We start from the raw sequence: 20,717 nt of genomic DNA on the forward strand, positions 1-20,717 counted from the left end.
GAGAGTCGTGCCGTCGCCGCTCTCTCTTAGCAGCCCCGGAAAGACCGTCGCGTTTACGCGATTTTGTTTATTTTTCGTTCAGTTCGGTTGCCGCGCGCTCCAGTTTTTTCTTTCTTTTAAAAAAAAAAAAAAAAAAAAAGAGAGCACGCGCTCCTTTTCCCTCGTTTTCTAGCGAGGGCGTCGCGTTGTGGCCCTGTGGCCGCGCGATTGATTTATTTTTTCGAGGTGTGATTTCCGCCACCATCGACGACTTTAACTTCGCCGACGCGATTTTTCCGTCGATGTCCTCGAAGGTCCCGAGTGGATTTAAGAAGTGTGGTCGGTGCGGCCGGCCGATCTCGCAGACCGACACCCACGCTTGGTGCCTCCAGTGCCTCGGGCCGGAGCACAATATCAAGTCGTGTTCTCTGTGTCTCGGTCTCCGGAAACGGACTCAGGTTGCGAGGCAAGTTCTGCGGGACCGTCTTTTTGGAACTTGCGCCGGCCCCTCGACGTCGACCTCGACGGCATCGGTATCGACGCCCGGTCCTTCGGTACCGGTATCAACGCCCGAGAAATCGGCACCGATGGCATCGACCCCAGGAGCACAGGTTCCGTCGGCCCGCCGGTCCTCCGGTGAGGGTAGGGGTGAGAGGCCGCGTGGGCAGTCGGCCCCGGTCACTCCCTCAGCCCGTGGCCCTCGGGACCGAACCCTGTCTGACCCGGTTCCTCGGGACCGAGGGGGATCGACCTCCTCCTCCTCCATACCACCTGGCACCGGTGACGGGCACCGCAAGAAGGCTAAGAAGCACCGTCACCGGTCGCCCTCGACGCTCGGTACCGGGGAGGAGTTGACGCCGAAGCGTCCGCGTCGAGAGGAAAGGTCCCCCTCGGTGGTGGAGGTACCGCCACGTCAGGGTCCCAGCACTTCGGTGCAGTCTCCTGGACCCGAGCAGCTTCCGGCACCGACGCCTCTACCGGCCCCCACGTCTTTCCCAACAGCGGGCCTGGACGAGTGCCTCCGAGCCATCCTTCCGGGGATCCTGGAAGGGCTGATGCGCCAGGCTGTGCCGGCGCCGGGGGTGCTTGCGCCCTCGGCGCCAATGACTGTGGCACCGGCGAGCCTAGCCCGGTGCCGAGGCCGTCGACGCCGCCGCCACTTGCGGCGCCGGTCTCGACCGCCACGCAGGTGGAGTCCCCGTCGATGGAGGGAGCTTCGTCCCCGCCGGCGCGGGAGTCCACCGCTCGACGACACCGAGGCCTCGGTGCCTCGACGTCGAGCCGGGCCCGGTTTAGGACTCAGCTACATGAGCTCATGTCCGATACCGAGGAAGAGGCCTCGTGGGGGGAAGAGGAGGACCCCAGATATTTCTCCTCAGAGGAGTCTGCGGGTCTTCCCTCGGACCCCACGCCTTCACCAGAGAGAAAGCTCTCGCCCCCTGAGAGTCTCTCCTTTGCCTCCTTTGTAAGGGACATGTCGATTTGCATTCCCTTCCCCGTGGTCTCTGTGGATGAGCCGAGGGCTGAGATGCTCGAGGTCCTCGACTATCCATCACCACCTAGAGAGTCCTCCACGGTGCCGTTGCACAATGTCCTCAAAGAGACACTGCTTCGGAACTGGATGAGACCATTATCTAATCCCACCATTCCCAAGAAAGCAGTCCCAGTACAGAATCCACTCGGACCCAGAGTTGATGCGGCCCCAATTGCTCCATGACTCGGCGGTCGTGGATTCTGCTCTCAAGAGGGCACGGAGTTCGAGGGATACCGCCTCGGCGCCCCCGGGGCGGGAGTCTCGCACTCTGGACTCGTTTGGGAGGAAGGCCTACCAATACTCCGTGCTCGTGACCCGCATCCAGTCATACCAGCTCTATACGAGCATCCACATGCGGAACAATGTGAAGCAACTGGCGGACCTGGTCGATAAGCTCCCGCCGGAGCAGTCCAGGCCTTATCAGGAGGTGGTCAGGCAGCTGAAGGCGTGTAGAAAGTTCCTGTCCAGGGGTATCTATGACACCTGTGACGTGGCATCTCGTGCTGCGGCCCAAGGTATAGTGATGCGCAGGCTCTCATGGCTGCGTGCCTCTGACCTGGACAACCGCACCCAGCAGAGACTGGCCGACGTCCCTTGCCGGGGGGATAACATTTTTGGTGAGAAGGTCGAGCAGCTGGTGGACCAACTGCATCAGCGGGAAACCGCCCTCGACAAGCTCTCCCACCGGGCGCCTTCAGCATCCACCTCAGCAGGTGGACGTTTTTCCCGGGCCCGGCAGGCTGCACCCTATTCTTTTGCAAAGCGTAGGTTCACCCAGCCGGCCCGAAGGCCTCGTCAGGCACAGGGACAGCCCCAGCGCGCTCGTTCTCGTCAACAGCGTGCGCCTAAGCAGCCCCCTGCGCCTCCACAGCAAAAGCCAGGGACGGGCTTTTGACTGGATCCACGGGAACATAGTCGCCCTCAAAGTGTCCGTACCGGACGATCTGCCGGTCGGAGGGAGGTTAAAATTTTTTCACCAAAGGTGGCCTCCCTTAACCTCCGATCAGTGGGTTCTTCAAATAGTGCGGTGCGGATACGCCCTGAATTTGGCCTCCCTGCCACTAAATTGTCCTCCGGGAGCTCAATCCTTCAGCTCCCATCACAAGCAGGTACTTGCAGAGGAACTCTCCGCCCTTCTCAGCGCCAATGCGGTCGAGCCCGTACCACCCGGGCAGGAAGGGCAGGGATTCTATTCCAGGTACTTCCTTGTGGAAAAGAAAACAGGGGGGATGCGTCCCATCCTAGACCTGAGAGGCCTGAACAAATTCCTGGTCAAAGAAAAGTTCAGGATGCTTTCCTTGGGCACCCTTCTGCCAATGATTCAGAAAAACGATTGGCTATGTTCCCTGGATTTAAAGGACTCATACACTCACATTCCGATACTGCCAGCTCACAGACAGTATCTCAGATTCCGCCTGGGCGCACGGCACTTTCAGTATTGTGTGCTGCCCTTTGGGCTCGCCTCTGCCCCACGAGTGTTTACAAAGTGCCTCGTGGTGGTAGCGGCCTACCTACGCAAGCTGGGAGTGCACGTGTTCCCATATCTCGACGATTGGCTGGTCAAGAGCACCTCGGAGGCAGGAGCCCTCCGGTCTATGCAGTGCACTATTCAACTTCTGGAGCTGCTGGGGTTTGTGATAAATTACCCAAAGTCCCATCTCCAGCCAACTCAGTCTCTGGAATTCATAGGAGCCCTGCTGAATACCCAGACGGCTCAGGCCTTCCTTCCCGAGGCGAGGGCCAACAACCTCCTGGCCCTGGCTTCGCAGACCGGAGCGTCTCAGCAGGTCACAGCTCGGCAGATGTTGAGACTTCTGGGTCATATGGCCTCCACAGTTCATGTGACTCCCATGGCTCGTCTTCACATGAGATCTGCTCAATGGACCCTAGCTTCCCAGTGGTTCCAAGCCACCGGGAATCTAGAAGATGTCATCCGCCTCTCCACCAGTTGCCGCACTTCACTGCTCTGGTGGACCATTCGGACCAATTTGACCCTGGGACGTCCATTCCAAATTCCGCAGGCCACGAAAGTGCTGACGACGGATGCATCTCGCCTGGGGTGGGGGGCTCATGTCGATGGGCTCCACACCCAGGGTCTGTGGTCCCTCCAGGAAAAGGATCTGCAGATCAACCTCCTGGAGCTCCGAGCGATCTGGAACACACTGAAGGCTTTCAGAGATCGGCTGTCCTGCCAAATTATCCAAATTCGGACAGACAATCAGGTTGCAATGTATTACACCAACAAGCAGGGGGGCACCGGATCTCGCCTCTTGTGTCAGGAAGCCGTGGGCATGTGGCAGTGGGCCTGCCGGTTCGGCATGCTCCTCCAAGCCACATACCTGGCAGGTGTAAACAACAGTCTGGCCGACAGACTGAGCAGAGTCATGCAACCGCACGAGTGGTCGCTCCATTCCAGAGTGGTACGCAAGATCTTCCGAGAGTGGGGCACCCCCTCGGTGGACCTTTTCGCCTCTCAGACCAACCACAAGCTGCCTCTGTTCTGTTCCAGACTACAGGCACATGGCAGACTGGCGTCGGATGCCTTTCTCCTCCATTGGGGGACCTGCCTCCTGTATGCTTATCCTCCCATACCTTTGGTGGGGAAGACCTTACTGAAGCTCAAGCAAGACCACGGCACCATGATCCTGATAGCGCCCTTTTGGCCCCGTCAGATCTGGTTCCCTCTTCTTCTGGAGTTGTCCTCAGAAGAACCGTGGAGATTGGAGTGTTTTCCGACTCTCATCTCGCAGAACGGCAGAGCATTGCTGCACCCCAACCTTCAGTCTCTGGCTCTCACGGCCTGGATGTTGAGGGCGTAGACTTCACTGCGTTGGGTCTGAAGAAAAGGTTAGACGAATTTCATATTCAATATAAAATGTTTATTTACAATTATACTGCATACCTTTTAATGAGGTATGCAGGAAGCATGTTCAGACAAAGCAGTCAGAATGCTTAAGGTACAGATCTCTCATTGGTCTTATATAGCATTTGTCTTTGGCATCTGACTATACAACATCCCTGTGCAAGTCTCTGAATACCACAAACTGTTAAATGTGCAGAACATCTGCTTTCTGTTATTGCTCCCCCTTCTTGCCAGACTTTCTGGAGCCGTGCCTTTGGCTGATGTGGGCCTCATGTCTCAGGAGATTTAGTGTTGAAACAGCTTGCTCTGCATGTTCTTTGAAGCTTTCCACTTCTATTTTTTTATGCTTTTATTCAACAAATCCTCCCTTTTGAGGCCTGGTATTCCAGGACTCAAACATCTGTTTCAGCTCCAGTCTGTTTCCTTACCTCCCTTCTAAATCTCCTCCCCCATGTTTGTGGCATTCAGTTTCTGCACGCTTTTTCAATATTTTTGGCTGACATATTAAAGTTCTATTCATTCTTGATTTCAGTTACCATTGTCATTAAAAGCATCCTGGCACATCTTTGCAAACATGCTAATACACATGTTACACAGTATTAAACAGATTCAATTGTACTAGGGTACAAATTTTATATCTCTTGAGGTATATAATTTATAGGACAGTGAGCTTCATCAAAGGGGAATACACTGTCATTCATTCTTACTTTTCATTAGCTGATGTGGCATTAAAAATTACACAAATTAAAAGCATAACATTCATTGAATCAGTTGTTACATACCATTGAGTTAAAGTCTTATTGCAGCTTGTTTTATTGCCACACTTTTCTTTGGTGGCTGTGACATTTACAATCACTGTATTTCCTCCTATAGACCAATTACCTGTTACAACATTGTGCGTGTAATTGCACTTTATCAGGGGAATGTTTCCAGTTGTCATACTATTAATCAGACACCAAAATGATGTCTGTGGGTACTTGTCCATAAGCAAGGCTTGCTTATAAATAGTCTCATTTGTCCAATGAAGTTTCCATCATCCCTTACACAGGTATTATTGGGATAACAGACATGATTTTATCATTGTAGTCCCATATATCATAGCTGGCAAGGACAAGGATGATGTCAGTCAGTGGGCACATATGATACAATCAGTCAAATTCAACATCTTGGCCGCTGTAACAAGTCTATATGTATTCATTGTCCATTAACAAACAACAACAAAACAACAACATCCCAATACCATCATGTTTAGGGACATGATGTTTGTTTATTCTTTGTCCATTTCAATATTATTAGTTCGTCGAATATCTGATAAATGTATCCAAGAAGTATGACCTTCCAGACGGGCAGCGGTCTGAGTAAGGGCTGTGATAGCAAAAGGTCCTACATACACAGGATCCTTCCATGTTTTATGTGTAAAGTTCTTTCGTAGTACTAGATCACCTACTTTAAAAGCACAAACATCATTAGTAATCCCTGCCTGTGATGCTACATTTGTTCGGATCATATCACTTGTCAGGTTCAACATCGGTTGTAGCTTTTGCCAGTACTGAGCTGTGCTATCAGTACTTGCTGTCTGCATCGGGAAGAAATGACGTCCTGTCTGAATTTGGAATGGGGTCAATTTTGTCCTTCTTCTGCATTAAACCATTCACTTCCCAATTTCATACATCCTCTCTTCAACCATTTTTCACTTTCCTGTCCCTCTGGCTGCCACATTTCAATCTTATCTACATTCGTAAGTGGCCCTTCCTGTGTCTGTCTAGTATTATACAAAATCTTTTCACTTTGCTTAACCACCTCCGTTGCTGCTGCATCAGCCATTGCATTACCTAGTGCCTCAAAGGTTGGCCTTTCAGTGTGGGCCGGGGTCCACACAACTGCAGTTTTTCTACCTTCACGTTCCCTTCTTGCCAAAATTTCAAACAGCAATTTCCAATATGTGTAATGTTGTAGATTTTTACCTGCACTGGTTATCATCCCCCTACGCTGCCATTTTAATATATGATACTGTAGTGAACTTGCAACGTAACCACTATCAGTATATATAGTGACATTTTGAGTCATATCAGTGTGTTGTAAGGCTGTAATAACGGCCAAAAGTTCAGCATGCTGTGCAGTATGGTCAGGAGGGGTTTTATATTGTACTTGCATTATCTTTCTTAGACTCTCATCTACCTGCACGCAGGCAAAGCCTGCAACAGTCCTTTCACAAGCTCCATCTGTAAACCATATCAACCCATCAAATAAGGGTTCAAAAGTAAGACAGTGAAATGTAGGGATTTTTATAGTATCAATCTCACCCTCTTGATCGACAGGAAAAAGCAGATCTATCTTATTTCTCTGTTCTTTAGTTAATGGTATTATTCTTATATCTTGTCCTAAAAGTACTGCTTGATATTTTCCAAATCTAGTGGCTGTCAATGCCGTCTGGCTAGGGCTCAACAGCGTTTTAATCGTGTGGTTGGTATGTATTACAATAGGAACAAAAGGCATTTGTGCTCTCCATTTGCCTACTGCTGCCACAATAGCTGTCAATAACTTTGGTATTTCTTTCATTCCCTTTTCCACATGATTAAAAGAGCCTGACAAAAAAGCTACTGGTGTATTTACTTCATTATTTTGATTAATCATAGCTGCCCAACTGTTTCCCATGTCTTTTACCCACAAATGCACAGGTGATTGTATATCTATTACTGCTAAAGGTCCTGGGGATAACAAATCCCTCACAATCTTAGCCAGCACTATTTTATCCTGCTCTTCCAACACAATTAGTGTATTCTTTGGTGTGGCTGCGGGCAGTTTCAAATGTTTATAAAGTCTCATTACTTTTTGTGTATAATTTGGTATCCATTGTCTGCAGTAATTTAACATTCCCAAAACAGCACGTAACTGGGTAACTGTTTGCGGTACTGGGGTTTCATTTAAAATAGATATAACTTCAGGTATAATGACCTTATGTTCTGCTGAAACATTTTGTCCTAAAAAGGTGACAGTAGACTGGGCTATAACACATTTTTCCTTATTACATTTATACCCTAACTCTCCTAATAACAAAAATAATTTTCTAGTCCATTCTAGGCATTCTGCTTCAGTCTCAGCAGACAATAGAATATCATCTACATAGACAAACAATGACACCGTGTCAGGCAATTGACTCCTGAAATCCTTTAAATCCATCATTAGTTGTTTTGAGAATACCGATGGACTATCAGTAAAGCCTTGCGGCATCCTAGTCCACCGATATGCCTCATTCTATACATCCTCAAGTGATGTAGGTCCTCCCTTGTCACGGGGGAAGGGGAGATGTTTAACTTCCAACAGGTTTTTAGTAACTCCCCACATTTGATTTTATCCATTCTCACAAGCTCTGCAGCTACATGGGTTTCCCTAAAAATTGCCTTTGACGGTCTGGGTGTCAATTTGAACAGGATTACCTTTGGTTTTTGTTGAGGTCTCGGGACTAACCCGTAGCCGTCCCTCAGCCTCAAATTATGTTGACAAATCATATTGTTCAGAGGTTATTAGAGATTTTAAATCACGTCTTTCACCTATTAGCCCTACACACAAAACTAGCTAGGACTGTGACTAATTCAAACCAGATGATCTCTTAACACTGCAGGAATCTCACTTAAAAAAGGGTCAAACAAAGTTAAATTGCAAAGACATTCCACATAGAGAACTAGAACTTATTAATTAAACAGAGTAACACATATTTTAAAATAAACAGAGATCACCTTATAAGACAAAATCAAACTTATTTAAATCTAATCTAAAACAATCTTTTAAAAGGAACAAAACAAATTTCAGTTCTTCCTGACCTTTCTAACCTGTAGCTTAAGCCAGACACCCGAGAAATCAAAACCAGATGACATTCCTCAACCTTCAGGCTGAACCAAAGGCTGCTTTTCCTGTTCTTGCTGTATTTTTTCAACATCTGCATGGAAAAGATCTGCTGCTACAGAAAATAAATTCCAAATTGTAAGATGCTTCTCTAAACTTTTCTTCTGCTTATTTTTATTTTCTTGTAAGTATCTCAGGAGAGATAATAATTTTGGACGATCAAACGATCCATACTGAGACCAGTTTGCATCATATTTGACCCATTTCTCATGTATTTTTTCAATCTGTTTTTTTTCTAACGGGAATAATTCTATGACATGCTGCAAAGGGGAGCATTTTTTTTGACTATCTAAATCTAAATACAAAGCATATACAGGAGGCTTTTCTTTCTTATCTGCCCCTTTCCCTTCCATTTTATTCTGACTATTAAAATTTCTCCTATAGAGCCACAACCTACAAAAATATACTAATGCACTTAAACAAAGAAAATATACAAAAAAGAAAACTACAAAGCTAAACAAATATACTACTAATAAGTCCACAATGTAAGCTTACTCACGCGTCTTCTTATTTCTCTTTAGCAAGCCCAGGAGTCGTCACCTGTATGTCCACTTCAGTAGGTTGATCACTCCCAAATCCGTGGTACACAGAAATCAGGCGTAAACAACGCTTGCTCTCTCTCAAAATCCTGTAAAAAACTTCGTTAACAACAAACAATTTGTCATTCGTCTCGCCTTCTCTTTTCCGTGTGCGGCATAAATCTTCACTCCTGGCTGGCTCGCCACTTTGAAGAAAAGGTTAGACGAATTTCATATTCAATATAAAATGTTTATTTACAATTATACTGCATACCTTTTAATGAGGTATGCAGGAAGCATGTTCAGACAAAGCAGTCAGAATGCTTAAGGTACAGATCTCTCATTGGTCTTATATAGCATTTGTCTTTGGCATCTGACTATACAACATCCCTGTGCAAGTCTCTGAATACCACAAACTGTTAAATGTGCAGAACATCTGCTTTCTGTTATTGCTCCCCCTTCTTGCCAGACTTTCTGGAGCCGTGCCTTTGGCTGATGTGGGCCTCATGTCGCAGGAGATTTAGTGTTGAAACAGCTTGCTCTGCATGTTCTTTGAAGCTTTCCACTTCTATTTTTTTATGCTTTTATTCAACAGGTCTGTCTGAGGGTGTCTCCCGTGTCTTGCTTGCCTCTAGGAAGGATTCCACTAAAAAGAGTTACTTTTTCAAGTGGAGGAGGTTTGTCGTTTGGTGTGAGAGCAAGGCCCTAGAACCTCGTTCTTGTCCTGCACAGAACCTGCTTGAATACCTTCTGCACTTATCAGAGTCTGGCCTGAAGACCAACTCAGTAAGGAATCACCTTAGTGCGATTAGTGCTTACCATTATCGTGTGGAAGGTAAAGCCATCTCTGGAGAGCCTTTAGTCGTCCAATTCATGAGAGGCTTGCTTTTGTCAAAGCCCCCTATCAAGCCTCCCACGGTGTCATGGGATCTCAACGTCGTCCTCACCCAGCTGATGAAACCTCCTTTTGAGCCACTGAATACCTGCCATCTGAAGTACTTGACCTGGAAGGTCATTTTCTTGGTGGCAGTTACTTCAGATCGTAGGGTCAGTGAGCTTCAAGCCCTGGTAGCTCATGCTCCATATACCAAATTTCATCACAACAGAGTAGTGCTCCGCACCCACCCAAAGTTCCTGCCGAAGGTGGTGTCGGAGTTCCATCTTAACCAGTCAATTGTCTTGCCAACATTCTTCCCCAGGCCGCATACCCGCCCTGCTGAACGTCAGTTGCACACATTGGACTGCAAGAGAGCATTGGCCTTCTACTTGGAGCGGACACAGCCCCACAGACAGTCCGCCCAATTGTTTGTTTCTTTCGACCCTAACAGGCTAGGGGTCGCTGTCGGGAAACGCACCATCTCCAATTGGCTAGCAGATTGCATTTCCTTCACTTACGCCCAGGCTGGGCTGGCTCTTGAGGGTCATGTCACGGCTCATAGTGTTAGAGCCATGGCAGCGTCAGTGGCCCACTTGAAGTCAGCCACTATTGAAGAGATCTGCAAGGCTGCGACGTGGTCATCTGTCCACACATTCACATCACATTACTGCCTCCAGCAGGATACCCGACGCGACAGTCGGTTCGGGCAGTCGGTGCTGCAGAATCTGTTTGGGGTGTAAATCCAACTCCACCCTCCAGGACCCGAATTTATTCTGGTCAGGCTGCACTCTCAGTTAGTTGTTCTTCGTAGGTCAATTTCTGTTATGCCCTCGCCGTTGCGAGGTTCAATTGACCTGGGTTCTTGTTTTGAGTGAGCCTGAGAGCTAGGGATACCCCAGTCGTGAGAACAAGCAGCCTGCTTGTCCTCGGAGAAAGTGAATGATACATACCTGTAGCAGGTGTTCTCCGAGGACAGCAGGCTGATTGTTCTCACCTACCCTCCCTCCTCCCCTTTGGAGTTGCGTTTTCATGTTGTTTCTTGCTTGTCATTCAACTGGCGGGAACGGTCGCGCACGGGTGGGAAGACGGCCGCGCATGCGCGGTGGGCGTGCCCTGCGTGCGGACCACCCGCGAAGCTTCTTCCGGTTGGTGGGGGCTGCCGCAGACGTCACCCAGTCGTGAGAACAATCAGCCTGCTGTCCTCGGAGAACACCTGCTACAGGTATGTATCATTCACTGTACCTTCTACTGTACTGCATACTCCTCAGTATTTGTTTCGTTATTTCCACAGTACAGTTAGCACCTTGAGAGGTATTTCTCTCCTCAGTTCGCTTATATTCGCTTGTGCTCAAATGTCTCCGAGAGCCTGAAAGATAAAAGGAGAATTTCTTGCAAGTCTGCTTTTAAGCCCTCTTAATACAAAGGTGCTGAGCAGATGGGAGAAAGTAGCAAGATAACTTCAAACACTCAACTCTCCTCCCATTCTTCACTGGCTCAGGCTCTTCTTTTTCAGCAGGCTGCTGTCTCTCTACACAAATCAGGGCATAGGACTGAACATGACTCTGTCCATGATTCACCGGCGCAGAAAGAGTTTCCACCTCGGTGCCATCATTCTGTCACGTTCTTTTTCACCTTAGCGCCAGCATCAATAAATGGCACCACATGTGGTCAGGGGAAGCCCATTGCTTAAATGGCATCTCCCCCCCCCCCCCACCCTCGGGCGCTGAAATTTTGAGATCTATGATGACATGCATGGGGATTTGAACTGGCAACCTCTGGATCTCTGTACTGGTTCTCGGCAGTTGCTGTGACCATTACATTGCTCCTTTACACTTCCATTAAAAAAAACCCCAAAAGTATTTCTATTGCTAGGGAGTGACAGAGGTGAAGGACTGGGACATAGAGCCTGATTCACTAAACCTAAGGAACCAGCAACGTGGTTTTTAAACCAGTTCTAGCTGGTTTAGCGAGCAAGTAGTAAAACAAAACATGTACAAAAGGGTTCTCCGAGCCGTTTTCCTGTCCATGTAGCAGCTAATGAAAACGGAATGCAAATGATCTAAAAACTATTATAATGAGCTAATTAGTATTATAATGTGCATGCAAGTTGATGCTCAGCCGTTTTCTGACCCCATTCACAAAAGCAGCCCCTACCTTTACCATGGAAAACGAGTGTCTGCACCTCTCGTTAATGCCTGGTTGTGGCTGCTGTGAGCTGTTACTGGTGCAAGGAAGTTGTTGATCTGCCAGTTCTTGCTTCTCCCAATGGCCATCGTCTACCAGATTATACGCACTGTGATTGGCAGGCACTTCTACTTTTTTTTAAATGCAAGAAGCATAACAGGCACTTCTGTGGCAATTTATTGGAGGCTGGAAATGGCTATTATACACGCAGCTTGTCTGTGTGTACGAGGCCGCTTTTGGCATGTGCAGAGCAGCCACGCTTAATGTTTGGCTGCTCTGTGCATGCTCAGCTGACTAACTGGCTTCCCCCCCAAGGAAGGAAATCGTATTCAAATGAGCTAACAGCGAGCAGCTCATTTGCATGTGATATCCTTCGTGCATACCCTTTTTTTTCAGAATTGCTAAGCAGCAACTGGGGATAGGTAAGGGAAGGGCTTTTCCTGTGGAGTTAGTGCATCTGGGCAATAGTTGTTTAACTCTTCACTGTTCTTACTATGCCTGAAAGGAAAGTTAGTTCTTGTACTGAAGGTAGCGCTGCTGATTTTCTGACTGCTCTTCTAACAGCTGTGTTTTCTGACTCAGATTTTTTCTTCTTGCCAAACAGTTTGGAGTCAAAAAGTACTAGGCGTTTGTCTCCCATTCAGTTGTCTCACAGACTGCAGAAACCTCTTCTCTGGTGGCTGAATGGCATCAGCCTCAGAATAGAGAAGTTTTGCTACCCAACTATTCCAATCAGAAATCTGACTACAAATGCATCACTGACCTGGTCAAGGAGCTCACATAACGATTACCAAACCTGGGATAGTGGACATCCTGGAAACATTTTTTGCCCCATAAATTCATTAGAATTAAGAGCAATTAGAAACGTCTTCCAGAATTTCAAGTCACCTGCTTTAAGATCAAATAGCCTGAAGTCAAACAGGAAGAATTGCTCGACATAGGGTGGAGGGGGTAGGAAAGAAGAGAACACCACCTTTCAATTCCTCTACAAAAATTGGGGTGTTCTGAACATACTTCTATTTCCTTCCCTGCTCAACAGGGGTGCAGCCACAGTGGTGCACTCTTGGCAGTACTGGCATGGGGGGAGTAGGATGGGCTCCCATAGTCCTGCTTCTCCCTCCCTTAGGAAGCGTCACTCGCTTCAATGGGGCAGCAGTAGCGATTCCCACACATTACCTGCCACTAACCCAGAAATCTCCCCTCTGTCACAACTTCCTATTTCTGCATGGGCAGGATGCGACAGAGGGGAGGCTTCCTGGTTAGTGGCAAGGTAGTGTGTGGGAATCACTACCCCTGTCGGGGACCCATTGAAGTGAGAGGGAGAGTTTAGGGTGGGGGAGGGAAAGAAAGAGAGATGCTCCATGGCAAGGGCGAGAGAGGGAGAATTGCTGGACATAGGGTGGAAGGGGTAGGAAGGAAGAAATGCAGCAAAGGGATGGAGAGGGCTGAGAAAGGGAGAAATCTTGTATGTGGAGGGGAGGGAGAAATGCTGTACGGAGATGGTAGAGGGGTGAGAGAGTGAGAAATTGTAGACAGTGGGGGAGAGGGAGAGAGAAATGGTGCATGGAGAAGAAAGCAAAAATGTTGAACATGATAGAGGAAGGGAGAGAATGCTGCATGAGGGGAGAGGGAAGAGAGATGTTGGACTCGGGGCACAAGGGAGGGAGAGAGATGTTGGACATGGGGGTAGGTAAGAGGGAGGGAGAGATACGTAGGGGGTGAAGAGGGGAGAAAGAAGAAGATGTTGGATCCAGGAGCAGAAAGGAGTGATGGAGAGATGACTGACAATGGGAGTGAGGGAAGAGAGAACCATGGGGGAGAGGGCAGGAGGGAAGAAAGAAGGGACGGAGATGTTAGGCTACAAGAGTGGGGAGGGGAGAAAGAGGGAGCAGATCCTGGGCAAGAAGGGTGGAGGGAAGAAGACTCTGGGAATGGTGGAACCATGGGGAGTGGCCAGCAAGGGGATGGCAAGAAAAATAAATGAGAGGATAGTGATTACAGAGGGCATAAAAATGGTAATGGAGAGTAGATTAAAGGTTAAAAGGAGTAAGAGGGCTGGGGAAGGAGTGAGATGGAGACTGGGAAAGCTAGTGGGTGAGAGAAGAAGATGGAAATATGATAGGTGGCTGAAAAGTAAAAAGTAGGAGAGAAGTGTGAGAGAGGGTGAAATTTGAGTTGACAGGCAGAAAAGAAAAAAAAAGAGGAAAGATAAAAAGGAACGATCAATATATCAGAAGCAGGTGTAGTGAGGGAATAGACAGGAGAGAGGAGAAAAGACAAAGGGACAGCAGCTGCTTGAATTAGCAGATGACTGATAGGATAGCAGAAAAGAGAAGCTGTGGAACCAACATGATGGAAAAATAAAATGTCCAGACCTCAAAGGTAGAAAAAAGCATTTTATTTTGAATGTTTTAAATGGAATTTGCTATCTTTTGGAAATGTACTTAGTAAATGTCTTTGTGTTGTGTTCAGTAGAAAAGGAAATGTATTTTTGTTTTTATATTTCCAGGTTTGCAGTACATGCTAAGTTTAACTTCTTGGGGTTCCCAGTTCAATTTTTGTCTATATATTTTTATTTCTTATATGTGATCCCTTGTTCTGTATTTGGTGAGGGTCTGTTGGTGTTACTACTACTACTACTACTTAGCATTTCTATAGCGCTACCAGGGTTACGCAGCGCTGTACAAGTTTAAACATGGGGAAGGACAGTCCCTGCTCAAGAGAGCTTTGTTGGTGTTGTAGTAATGGGAGGTGGGGAAATCAGCGGAGGGAAGGGGCCTTCTTTACTTTATGACCTGGGCCCTAGCATGTCTTAACACTGGTTGTTACTCTTGCTGTAAAGCTGTTAGGGATCCCCAAGCATCCCCAGCTGAGGACCTCCTTCAAAGATGACCAGAACTCAATTTTACCAAGCTATGCAGTCGGCGACAGCATCCTTGAGCCACCAACAACTAAGCATGTTTGGGGTGCTGGCATCAGTGGCTTAGGGACGTTGCTGCTTCCTGCCAAACTTGGTATAAGGGAGTTCTGACCACCTTCAGATAAAGTGTATTTATATTTTGAGGTCAGGGTAGAGCGAGGCAGAGAAAATTTTATGCCCACCCACTTTGGGATCAGGCCCACCCAGAACTGACTGTCTGGCTACGCCATTGCTGCTCAATGCAAAGTGTACCCACTTTTGCTCCTAGATCCCACCCCCAGCCAGGCTATTTGCATGCACATTTCTCATCCTGCGGAATGAAACATTCCTGTATCCATTCTCATCATTTCCTTCATATCCAGAATGATGCAAAATATTCAAATCCACAAACCAAAGGTTATCCTCCTAGCTACAAATTATTTTTATTTTATTTTTATTTCATTTGTACCCCTCGCTTTCCCACTCATGGCAGGCTCAATGCGGCTTACATGGGGCAATGGAGGGTTAAGTGACTTGCCCAGAGTCACAAGGAGCTGCCTGTGCCTGAAGTGGGAATCAAACTCAGTTCCTCAGTTCCCCAGGACCAAAGTCCACCACCCTAACCACTAGGAGGCATATTTTCAAAGCACTTAGCCTTCCAAAGTTCCATAGAAACCTATGGAACTTTGGAAGGCTAAGTGCTTTGAAAATATGCCTCAAGGCCACTCAACTCCTCCCAACTCAGTTTGGGTATCCTTACCTGCACAAAATGTCCATACACCCTCCAATAAAACTTATTTACTCAAGATAATGGTTTGATTGTCCATTCGAGTGTACATCATGTTGCACTCACAACTTAAGTACTTCTTAGACCCCAAAATATAATGATATTTTTCTCTGGGAGTTTTTCATGTCTCATCTTTCAAAAAGGGTTCTACATGGAAAGACTATGCCAATAAATAGAAGAGTTTTCTTCAGTAATGTTTCTGTTCACCATTTACATCTTGAATATTATACAATATCTACAATACTGGACTATTTACTTTACCTTTTTAATACTGGTCTTGCAGTTTCTTCAATAAGATCTGTATGTAATATGAAGCAATTTGTGATTGCTAGGACTATTTTTCTAATTTGAGTTGTGGATACCTGCATATATAAAATTGGTTCTATCTATTGGTTTCATATATGCCAGCATGCTGCCTAAAAGCTATTCTGCAAATACCCACTTAACTTCCATAGTGCATATTTTCAAAGGAGCATACACAGGGGCGGAGCATGGGCAAGCTATAGGCGGAGCTTCCATTTAACATGTGTCTCTGCTGCTTCCTTGCACTTAACACCAGCTCTATGGCTGGCATAAGTACAAACGCCTAAATACTAAGTGTGTATATGCCAGGTTATGCTAGTATTCTATAATGGAATCTAGGTGCCTATATGCCTTTATAAACTAGGCTACTACCATGTGCCTTTGGAGCATCTAAATGGGGACATCCAGTTATAAAATGTATTTATTATTTTATTTTATTTATTTATTTATTTATTTATTCATTCAGTTTTATAGCCCTCCTCCTGACCATGCCTAGAATGGGTTACACACTTACATTCATAGTAAAATAACACAATACAACCTAACACAATAAAATAATGTTTAAACAACTTGCTAGCTTGACAAAATTGTTGAGTCCATCAGGTTTCAAGTTGCCCCTATATTGACAGCACAGGAACAATATTGCATATATAATTGGCACCTCTGTTATGTATAGGTGACATTTAACTTATTCTGGTTGTGATACTAGCTGAATATCAGCTACTAGGATATAAAATAGATTTTTGATATATTTTTTGCAAGTAGAAAATGCTCTTTTCTCTTGCTGTTTGTCCTTTCCACCCTCTTTTTACTGAATTTATTCATCCCTTCGCTGTCTTACTACAGGCAAGGCAGATATGATGAAGTATTCGGAGATACGAGCAAATATGTATTTGGTTTATACTGAGAACCACAGATGCAACATTGTAATACTGAGATTTTTGTTTTCTGTTTTTAAATAGTTAGCTGAAGAGCGCATTGGAAACCTAAGAACAGTCCGGGCATTTGGGAAGGAAGTGATTGAAATGGAAAAATACCAAAGCAAAATAGATTGTGTGCTGCAATTAGCTAATAAAGAGGCATTAGCTCGAGCTGGCTTTTTTGGAACAGTAAGTATAAAAGATATTTATGTTTAATAAAGGTAAAAATGTGTTAGAGTTAGAAGGGGAGAGGAAGTAGCATTTTGCAAGCATATTGTGTTCCTCAAGCGCCCAAGCCAGTTTTCTATGAATGAAGATCCAGGAAAACAGACATTTTGATAGAGTGCCGCCACTTAAAGACTTCTAGAGAGCTCCTTCATCAAGTGCTTCACTCTTGGTGCATGCAAACAAAATAGCACTAACCTGTCTACCAATGGGTAGATGTTCAGAAAGAACAGCTTTCCGTCACCCTCACTCATCCACTAGCTGTACGCTAAAGCAGTAGTAGGTCCTAGTGCTGCTCACTATTCTTTAATCACTGTGAAAATCTTTACACCCAGCGGCGTACTGAGGGCGGGGCAGTCCGCCCTATGTGCACGCTGCGGAGGGGGGGCATGGAGCAGCCGCAGCAGCGTTCGGCTCCACCAGTTCCCCTGCTCCCCTTGATATTACGTCCTGTTCCGGAGCAGAGGGAGCAGGGAACTGGCGGAGCTGACAGCCGCATGGCTGCTCCCAGCACCCCAGGAGGTAAGAGAAATGCAGGAGGGGGGTGGGGATGTTGCTGCACCCGGGTGTGGGAGGATGCTGCATCTGGAGGGGAGGTGCGCACTGGTGATCCGCCCCAGGTGGCAGCCGACCAAGGAGCACTGCTGTTTCCACCAGACTCTAGGAGTAGATTCCGCGCTTGCCCCTCTTTCCCCAGCCTGCTTTTACTACTACTATAAATCACTTTTATAGCGCTACCAGTCGTACGCAGCGCTTTACAATTGAACCTGAAGAAGAAAGACAGTCCCTGCTCAAAAGAGCTTACAATCTAAATCAGGACAAACAGACAGGACCAAAAAGGATAAGGGAAGGACAGACAGAAGGACACATAAGGATAAGATAAAAGTTACAAGTCAGGAGTCGAAGTGTGTGGATGAGGGTTCTGATAGCGTATTCAGAAAGGAAAGGGCAAATTCTGGCGATGTTATAAAGGAAGAAACGACAGGTTTTAGCAATCTGTTGAATATGGGCCGAGAAGGAGAGGGAGGAGTTGAAGATGACCCCAAGGTTGTGATTAAAGAATGCTTTTCTGTAAATGTGCGTTCTCCAGTGGTTTAAGTGTATATATGTGATTTTATTTTTAAACACATCCTATGGACAGGTTCATACGTAGTATCATGTGGCCAAAAGCACAAGCCCCATGCTCCTCTAACCTCTGAGTGCCTAGAACAGTGCAACATGATGTATATGATATGTGACCTCAACCAATGGGCTTTTTTTTCTTTTCAAAATGGCAGAATCTTTGTTTTAAATTATTTTCAGAAGAACTGATCCTACATGCTTTTTGCCTGTTTTGAATCTAGGAATTGACTATCCATTGGAGATGTGCATGGCAAAGATGTTTGGTTCATTTTTTGTATGAGCTTTTTTTGTCCTCAAGTCTGGATTTTTTTTTTTTTTGTTCGTTTCACACATTTGTTGTAAAACCCTCCATTGCCCCAGGTACAAATAAGTACCTGTATATAATATGTAAACTGCTTTGAATGTAGTTGGAAAAACCACAGAAAGGCGGTATATAAGTCCCATTCCCTTTCCCCCTAAATAGAAAATTTTTTTATGTTTCAACATTTTTATTGATGGTATAACATGTTTAAGAAACATCAATCGCATGGTACATTCCGTAATAAACCAAACAGCCTGGATAAATACAGATTGAAATCGCCACCATCATACATTTTTCATTTTCTCCCCTTCCCCCCACTCCACTTCTCTCAATTACGTCATAATGTGATCCCATTATAGCCCCCTCTTCTGCTCTTCCACTTAACAGATCAGCCCTTCACAAGGAGATCCCCCCCTCCCCCAAACTGAACAATATCTGTTTCTCATAGGGTCCTGGCTCTTGTGACCCTTACGAGCTACAACCTCAGCAGGAAAATTAATCCAACCCCTCCCCCCCTCTATATTTCAACATTATAGTTATTATTAATGACATACTTACATACCCACATAAAAGTAAACAATGTTGCCTGCTGGTGCCTCAGGACATCATAGACATTTTTTTAAATACGTGCTAATTTCAGAGCTTAGCGTGCATTAAGTTCACTTCCTGCATACTGCTAACAAACTAAATACCCACTAACAAATGCACATTCCTAGTATCCACCAGTAAATTGTTTTTCTCATTTAGAGGCAGATGCACTAAAGCTAAATGAGCCTTTAATGACTCTCCAACGAGGAAAATTTGGTCCGTTGCATGCATCAAAGGGCTTTTACCGAGGAAGCCAGCAGCTAACGAAAACGGAATGGAGATGAGCAATTAGTGTGAAAACCCCATTGAAACGACATGCACTAACCTTTTCCGATTGCCTTTACGCAGGAAAAAGGCAGGAAATCTAACGAGAGGTCTGGACCTCTCGTTAGGACAGCTCTGTGCCAGGAAAAATCATTAAGTGAAAAAATAAACAAACTTTGAGCCAATCCCAGCGCATTAGCAGAGCTAAAAGCGCTGTGATTGGTCCAAAGGACGTCAGAAAACACATAAAATAAAAATAAAAAAAGGATCGGGAGGGGGCAAGGGCGCTCATCAGGAGCGTCCTGTACGGGCGGCCTTCCCCCCCCCCCCCCCCCCGCTGCTCCCCACTTTCCGCCGCTCCCCCCACCCCGAAAAAGCAAAATTCTAGCAGCCCCTGCCCCCCTCCCTTCCTCGCTACTCTGTCTCACCTCAGCTCCGCCTCCTGACATCCTCCGCCCTGTGCCCCGCCCCCTCTTGGGGTCGTCGCCGCCATTCCCCTCCTCCATCGGGCCCCCCTCCCTCTTACCGGGCCCGTGCAGCGCCTCTCTCCTCTGTCCAAAGGCGCTGCACGGGCAAGAAGAAAGCTGATGCCTGCCTTCGCCCAGCTTCGGTCTCTCCTCCTGGGCCCGCCCCTGTCTGACGTCGGTAACCTCATAGGAGGAGAGAGACGCGCGACCGAAGCTGGGCGAAGGCAGGCATCAGCTTTCTTCTTGCCCGTGCAGCGCCTTCGGACAGAGGAGAGAGGCGCTGCACGGGCCCGGTAAGAGGGAGGGGGGCCCGATGGAGGAGGGGAATGGCGGCGACGACCCCAAGAGGGGGCGGGGCACAGGGCGGAGGATGTCAGGAGGCGGAGCTGAGGTGAGACAGAGTAGCGAGGAAGGGAGGGGGGCAGGGGCTGCTAGAATTTTGCTTTTTCGGGGTGGGGGGAGCGGCGGAAAGTGGGGAGCAGCGGGGGGGGGGGGAGAAGGCCGCCCGTACAGGACGCTCCTGATGAGCGCCCTTGCCCCCTCCCGACCCTTTTTTTTTTATTTTTGTTTTGATTTGGGAGCCATGTGCTTGTGATTTGACTGTGTTTTGACTGTTTGTGGCATGCGCAGAGCAGCTAACATAACACTTGGCTGCTCTGCGCATGATTTGGGGGCCGATTAACGATGTGTATTGTGATTCTTTGATACATTGTACGTTTCAATACCGATCTCAGCATGTGTGACTTTTTTTTTGGTGCATTTTTCGTTATTTTAAAATCGTTAGGGACTTTAACGATTTAGATTTTTTTACGTTTGGTTGCTGCATCTGCCTCTTAGGCTCTTGTCTTTTTTATTTTTTAAAGTAAATGACAGAGGGTTAGAATAAGTCAGCAAAGCAATGCACTGACTTAATTAGATTTATAATATCAATCTCATCCCTTCTATCTTATTTTACTCATGCCAGTATTCAGTTTTTGCCCACT

General features: G+C 46.7%; 1 protein-coding gene across 1 annotated transcript in view; it reads left to right on the forward strand.

The window, feature by feature from the left end:
• The window catches only part of ABCB10 (ATP binding cassette subfamily B member 10), a 146,547-nt gene that overhangs the window by 72,247 nt on the left and 53,583 nt on the right, over window positions 1-20,717 (forward strand). The window contains exon 5 of the mRNA XM_030196479.1: window positions 16,810-16,956. Coding sequence (XP_030052339.1) covers window positions 16,810-16,956 — 147 coding nt within the window. The remainder of the gene's footprint in view (window positions 1-16,809; window positions 16,957-20,717) is intronic.

Source organism: Microcaecilia unicolor, chromosome 3 (genome assembly GCF_901765095.1).
Source record: "Microcaecilia unicolor chromosome 3, aMicUni1.1, whole genome shotgun sequence".
NCBI lineage: Eukaryota > Metazoa > Chordata > Amphibia > Gymnophiona > Siphonopidae > Microcaecilia > Microcaecilia unicolor.